Raw genomic sequence first — 7540 nt, forward strand, 5'->3', positions numbered from 1 at the left:
CCATACTCAATTAGCGGCGTCCCGTGGCCCTCGAAAATAATTATGAAACTGTTTAATGTTTTTTTTTGTTTTAATTATTTTTATTGGGGTTCCGAACCGCTCGCGCTGTTACCCCAGCTCTTATTTTGAAATCGCCCCAGCAGGACCATCGCCCCAGACCGCCTGAGGCTAGGAAAAAAGAGGGGGGAAGGAAGAAGCGTTTCGTTTGCCCCGCCCCCACATCAATCAGTTTCGGTTTCTTTCTCCCTTGTTTTGCCAGGGCCATACAGTCCAACTGCAGGCTCCAGACAGAAGTGACTACGAGGGGTTGGCATCAGAGTGTTGTGAAGGTACGGACCTACAAGGGAAGGACTGTATCAGGGGTCCTGACTCGTGTTGGCCCTTCATTGGGAGGAATTTGGAAAAACTGGCCCTCTGGGACTTTAAATTGAGTACCCCTGCCCTAAGCTGTACAGTACCTGCGCTGAGCCGTCTCCCAAGATGGACTTGGCTCCCTCCCTGACGGCCATGTATGAGAAGCGCAGCTGGTCGGCCGTCTGGATGAGGCCCATGCGGTAGCGTCTCATGTCCAGCAGGATGCGCTTGATGTCCACCAGCGAGGGCTCCCTACGCTTCTCCATCTGGGGGAGAGAGGGATGGAGAGAAGAGAGAGATGGAGAGAGAGAGAGAGAGAGAGAGATAGAGAGAAAGATAGAGACAGTGGGAGACAGAGAGAGAGAGAGAGAGAGAGAGAATGGGAGAGAGAGAGAGGGAGACAATGGGAGAGAGAGAGAAAGATAAAGAGAGAGAGAGATTGATGAAGAGATTAGTTTGTCATGTCCAGCAGCATGCGCTTGATGTCCACCAGCGAGGGCTCCCTACGCTTCTCCATCTGAGGGAAGAGGGGGATGGAGAGAAGAGAGAGATGGAGAGAGAGAGAGAGAGAGAGAGAGAGAGAGAGAAAGATAGAGACAGTGGGAGACAGAGAGAGAGAGAGAGAGAGAGAGAGAGAGAGAGAGAATTTTTTTATTTATTTATTTGACCTTTATTTTACCAGGAAGGTCCCATTGAGGTAGAAACCTCTTCTTCCAGGGAGTCCTGGCCAAGACGGCATTAAGACAGTGGAGGCACATGCATATTATGACATAAAAAACAGATTTTTTTTTTTTTTTAAAAAGCACACGTAAGGATAAAAGACATATCAGACATAGGGGCAAACAAAATAGACACTGGACAAGACTAACAAGTAAGAACATCAATCACTAAACAGTAAGAACTAACAAACTAATAAAATCTGACATAAAAACACACACACACACACACAAAACCTCTGTAAAACTGAGTTTAAAAGCAGTGACACTCCTCTACTAAAGTTGTTTTTAAAAGATTTTTAAAACTCTCTACAGAGGGCACAGATGCCAAGCTTAATGTGTTTTGGAGGTTATTCCAAACATGTGGGGCATATGAACTAAAAGAAGTCTTACCTAATTCAGTACGCACTGTAGGGATATTTAAGATCATTTTATTTCCTGACCTAGTGCCATAGGAGCTGGTTTGGCGTGTCACCAGACAATTGATATATGATGGGAGTTTACCCACCAATGCCTTCACAATAAAAATGAGGAAATGGCTTTTTCTCCTAAGTGATAGTGAAGTCCATGTTACCATTTCATACAATGCGCAGTGATGTGTTTTCATATTTGCGTTTGTAATAAAACGCAGTGCCGCATGGTAAACTACATCTAGTTTCTTTAGAAGAGAGGTGGACGCATGCATGTATAATATGTCACCATAATCTAAGATGGGTAAAAATGTACTCTGGACCAATCTTAGCCTAGCAGCAAAAGGAAAACATTTTTTCAAACGGAAATAAAACCCAGTTTTGGTCTAAGCTTTTTAAGAAGATGGTCAATATGTGATTCAAAGTTCAACTTTTGATCAAGCCAAATCCCTAAGTACTTGTATGTTTTAACCCTTTCTAGCAAGGTACCATCAGTAGTGGACACTTCAACATTAGATAATGATGAGCGGGTACGCGTGAAAACCATGTACTTTGTTTTCTTTGCATTTAGGACCAAACGCAGACTTAGCAAAGACGTCTGCAAAACACTAAAAGCAGTTTGAAGAGTCTCAACTGCAGTATTTACAGAGGGGGCAGATGTATACAGAAAACAGTGTCGTCAGCATACAGATGCACCTTTGCTGAAATCAAGACCAAACACAGAGGTCATTTATATAAATAGTAAACAAAATAGGCCCCAAAATTGACCCTTGAGGCACACCCATTTTGACCCCTACCAGAGCAGAATTACTATTGTCAACAGCTACACATTGGGTTCTCCCAGATAAATAATTTAAAAACCACTTCCGTGTCATGTCACTAAAACCAATATGTTGTAGTCGTTGCAACAGAAGGTCATGATTTACCACAGTCAAATGCCTTAGAAAAGATCAACAAAAAGAGCTGCACAGGACCTCTTGTTATCTAGGGCAGAGATTATGTCATTGGAAACTAAAGTAGTGGCGGTGATAGTGCTGTGATATTGTCTGAATCCTGATTGTGTAGATGATAAAATTTTCATTTGCAGTCAAATAATGTTTAACCTGCTCATTCACTAAAGACTCAAATATTTTAGCAGTTACTGATAATCTAGAAATGGGCCGATAATTGTCAGGCAATGAGGGGTCACCTCCTTTTAGTAGCGGGAGAACCATTGCTGATTTCCATGACCTTGGAATTTCACCACTTGTGAGGCTAAGATTAAATATTGAGGCTATAGGACTGGCAATCACACTTGCTGCGGCCTTCAAAAAAAGGGGCTCAATTTTGTCTGCACCAGTGGATTTTCTTACATCTAATTTTGACAGTGCTTGATACACTTGGAAGGGTGTAATAGCTGCGAAATTAAAACAGGATGAGATTTCTTTTTGAGGCAGAGTAAGGTTACCTGACACCGGAAGGTGAGATGTAACTTTCTCTGCCGCCATATTAAAATGTTCATTAAATGCATTTATAATATTATCCTTCCCTTTAACCTCACCTTGAGATGTATTTAATACTTCAGGTAGTGTGGGTATTTCAACAGCTCCCTCTGTGGACTTAATCAACTTCCAGAATTTACAGGGGTCATTTAAATTTTCGTTTATCAATTGCATATAATGGTTGCTTTTGGCAGCTTTAACTAACTTTGTACACTTATTTCGTAGTGCCCTATAATTATTCCAGGATACAGGATCGCCTTGTCGCTTGGCCAGAGACCAAGCCTTATCCCTCTGCCTGATATGGTTTGCCAGGTTATCATCAAACCACGGATTATCTCTGCCACTGACCCGATATCTCCTCATGGGGGCGTGCTTATCAACTAATTTAGTAAAAGCAGTTTTAAAAAAATCCCAGGCTAATTCAACATCAACCATCCCACCGATACGATGTAGATCACTGTCATAAAGATCATGCAAAAAGGCCTGCTCATTAAAGTGCTTATAGTTTCTTTTATGAATGGGAGAGAGAGGGAGGGAGACAAGGGGAGAGAGAGAGAAAGATAAAGAGAGAGAGAGATTGATGAAGAGATTAGTTTGTCATGTCCAGCAGGATGCGCTTGATGTCCACCAGCGAGGGCTCCCTACGCTTCTCCATCTGGGGGAGAGAGGGATGGAGAGAAGAGAGAGATGGAGAGAGAGAGAGAGAGAGAGACAGTGGGAGAGAGAGATAAAAATGAAGAGAGAGAGAGATTGATGAAGAGATTAGTTTGTCATGTCCAGCAGGATGCGCTTCTGGAGGGAGCAGGGCTCCAGAGTGCGACCAATTTGGTCGCATATGCGCCCATTTTTTTCAATGGTGCGCCTAAAAAATATTTTTAGGCGCACCGGTGCGACCAGCCATCAGTAGAACAAAATAAATTACCAAACAACCGTTTTAATGGACATAAAATTAATAGTCATTCTACAGTAGTTGCCCATCACAAAAATAAATGCGGTCGATGTCGATGCGGTCATTCCATCAACTCCGCTCTACTACCGGTAGCTTTCTCCCCCTTCCTCGTTCACAGGCAGCCCGACGTTTCAGAATAGAATGTTCGACTTTGCTCAACTATCCGAGTTCACATGTGCCAGCGAGTTTTGCAACGGACGAGAGAGTTACAATCACGGTAAAAACAGCAAAATGACTTGAGGATATTTTAAACACGAGAGAGTCACAATCACGGGGAAAAACTAAATGGCTTGAGCGGATATTAAACATTGCCACACAAAAACGCAAGCGGGTGCGGATAATTGCCCGTTTCAGCCGCGTGCAGAACTGGCCAAACAACAGGTGATGCAGTCTGTCGGGACTCCTGTGAGAGTTTTTTTGATAGCGACTCGGGCAGGCTACATAGGCTACTGCTGCCTATCTATCAGTCGGCAAGGCATCGTTCATGCACCTCGAGACAGCACGAGAGAGAGGGAGAGAGAGAGAGAGAGAGTGAGCGAGCGAGCGCACTAGTGCTGTCGTGTCTGTTCGTAGCGCTTGCTAAGATACCACAATCATTATGCAGAGGGAGAGCGCTCAAAAACGGGGAAATAGACAAAACCCAATTCACCTCAGATTCCACTGTAAACATAGGCTAGGCTATTTGTGTCTAATGATTTTAAAAATCATGACATTTTTAGCAGGGTTTGTTCAAATCTATCCATCCATCCATCCATCCATCTATCTTCATATTGTAACTCTGTGCTTGTGCCGTGTGCGTAGCCTTATTGCAGAAAAGGCTGGTATGTTGATCTTACTAGTCAAACACATACTGACTAAAAGGCTACTAATTTGGTCTTTTCTACCAGCCAAACTGCTTGTAGCCAAGATGTGTTAGTTAGGTAGCCTACTGTCATGTCTTTAAGGAGCACATTTGGAAGACTAGCCTATAGCACATGAAAGGCTGCAGGTCTTTTAAAATAGGCTATAGAAACAATAATAATAATAATAATAATTNTTATTATTATTNTTGCTATTGTTATTATTTGTAATTCTTATTTTTTAAAGCTGAGGTGCGTGTGTGTACGGGGTAGTGAAAACATTTGGGTGCACCTAAATTTTGTGCTGGTGCACCTAAAAAAATTTTTTAGGCGCACCAGTGCAACCAGTGCAAAAAGTTAGTCTGGAGCCCTGGAGAGAGATGGAGGGATGGAGAGAGGGATGGAGGGATAGAAAGAAAAGGTGGATGAAGAGATTAGTTTGTCATGTCCAGCAGCATGCGCTTGATGTCCACCAGCGACGGCTCCCTACACTTCTCCATCTGGGGGAGAGAGGGATGGAGAGAAGAGAGAGATGGAGAGAGAGAGAGAGACAGACGGAGGGAGAGAGAGAGAGAAGAGAGGTGCAGAGAGAGAGGGAGAGAGAAAGATGGATGGATGGAGGGAGACAGAAGGAGAGAGAGAAAGATGGAGGGAGAGAGAGATTGATGAAGAGATTAGTTTATCATGTCCAGCAGCATGCGCTTGATGTCCACCAGCGAGGCCTCCCTACGCTTCTCCATCTAGGGGAGAGAGGGATGGAGGGATGGAGAGAGGGAGATGGACGGAGAGAGAGAGGGAGAGAGAGGGAGAGATGGAGAGAGAGAAGAGGCAGAGATAGATGGAGGGAGAGAGAGAGATATAGACAGTGGGAGAGAGGGATGGAGGGAGAGAGAGAGATGGAGACAGAGAGAGAGAGAGAGAGAGAGATGGATGGACACAAAGGGAGAGATGGATATATGGATACAGAGGGAGCAACACCTCTGGAGCAATCGCTCGTTTCGCCTGCTATGTGTCCCCAGCATTAAGGGCCGTACACACACATCGCTGCTAATTACTGCCTACTCGCCTCTCTTTCATGGAACGTTCGCTGAAAGTTCCCGCGGCTTTAACCGCCAATGAACAGGCGAGAAGTACCGAACTCTGTCTTCCAATTGGTTACTCGCTTACTCGCCTCGCTCGAAGATAAAATATTTTCAACTCGGGATCCACCCACATCGCATCGCTTGTACAGTACTCACCTACCCGCCAGCTAGTCTCGCTGGAACACATTGACATTCTATTGACTTCATTCGCTGAGCGAGTAACTAGCAGCAACGTGTGTGTACGGCCCTTTAGACTCACCAGCAGCAGGCAGGTGTCGACCAGAGAGAAGGTTCCGGAGCGCCCGATGCCGGCGCTGCAGTGGACCACGGCCGGCCCGTGGTCGCGGTGTCCTCAGCGAGCTCCGACTCGCGCACCTTGAACAGGAAGTTGAGGAAGGAAGCAGGGGATTCTGGGACGCCGAAGTCCGGCCAGGTGGTGTAATGGAAGTGGTACAGCTGCCGCGTCTCGCCCGTCTGGGGAAGGAAACAAAAACAAAAAATGTATTACTTAATAATGTAAATAATGTATTACTTAATAATGTAAATAATGTATTACTTATTAGGGCTGGGAATCCACGATCCGATTCGATTCGATGTCGCAGATCGATCTTTTGAACCCAGCCCTATTACTTATGGGTGTAATAATAATGATCGAAATGTATTTGACGATTGAATTGCATCGTAACGTATCGTGGGGCATTCTTGTATCGAATTGAATCGATGGCCCCTGCCCAATGCCCTAGCTCTATAACATAATAGAAGTGGAAAAGTAATTGGAAAAACTCAAATATTAAGATCGAATAGTAAGATATCGCGTCTCTGCTCTATCTCTTCTCTTCGCGTCTCTAGATATCGCGTCTCCCTCTCTCCTCTCCGCGTCTCTCGTTCTTTCTCTTCTCTCCTTCTCTCCCGTTTGGGGAAGGAAACACAGGGGATGGGGTGTGGACAATAATATTATTAAAATATAGTGTCAATAATAATCGATTCGTCAATGCATCCCAGTGTGGAGCAGGACAACACAATAATCGATTTGGCAAGTGCCATAATCAATGCGGCATATTTTTTCAAGTTTCAATTACTTCCGTGAATATTTCCAGAGCAAATAAACGTTAAATCAAATAAAAACGCTTCTTGTATTGCCTCATCATGACGAATGATGAAAAAATTGCCTTGCTTTCCTCCTACAGTAAACTCCGAAAACACCAGTTTGTATCATTGAAAACATTATCTAACAATCTTAATAATGGGGGGGGGGGGGGTCTTAATAATGGGGGTGTGGCGGGGGGGGGGGGCGCTGTGGTGGTGGAGTGCACCTGCAGCCCCTAGCCCCCCAACATTATGGGGCTTGGCCAATGACCAGGGGCACCCAGGTTTGAATCCAACCTGGGTCATATCCCAACCCTACCCCATGGGTGCATCCCAATATGTGACCTTGCCTCCTCCACTTGTGCTTGTCTCCTCGTCCCGCCTCCTGGCCCCTCCTCCATGGAGAAAACGATAAAGTTTCCCAGCTTTTCCCCAGCCCGTCGGCCACAACAACTTTTGAGGGACTGTTTTTCATATTTCATTCACCCATCCCAATTGCAAATGAGAGAAAGACTTTTAACAATGGTGAGCTTTTTGCAAGATATTGAAAATATAATGCTTGGTTGATCAGTGTATGTCCAATCATGACGAGAAGACAATGTGGAGGAGGAAAGTGGGAGGAG

General features: G+C 44.7%; 1 protein-coding gene across 1 annotated transcript; it reads right to left on the reverse strand.

Annotated features, from left to right (window-relative positions):
* Positions 1 to 420: 420 nt before the first annotated feature.
* Positions 421 to 6305, reverse strand: LOC134442391 (tyrosine-protein phosphatase non-receptor type 1-like; the record flags this gene model as incomplete). Its single annotated transcript, XM_063192563.1, is given in 3 exon segments — positions 421 to 620; positions 6091 to 6174; positions 6177 to 6305. Coding segments are annotated over 3 exon segments (411 nt in total), but the record flags the coding sequence as incomplete, so codon positions are not given.
* Positions 6306 to 7540: the final 1235 nt, after the last annotated feature.

This window comes from Engraulis encrasicolus, unplaced genomic scaffold (genome assembly GCF_034702125.1).
Source record: "Engraulis encrasicolus isolate BLACKSEA-1 unplaced genomic scaffold, IST_EnEncr_1.0 scaffold_1502_np1212, whole genome shotgun sequence".
Taxonomy (NCBI): domain Eukaryota; kingdom Metazoa; phylum Chordata; class Actinopteri; order Clupeiformes; family Engraulidae; genus Engraulis; species Engraulis encrasicolus.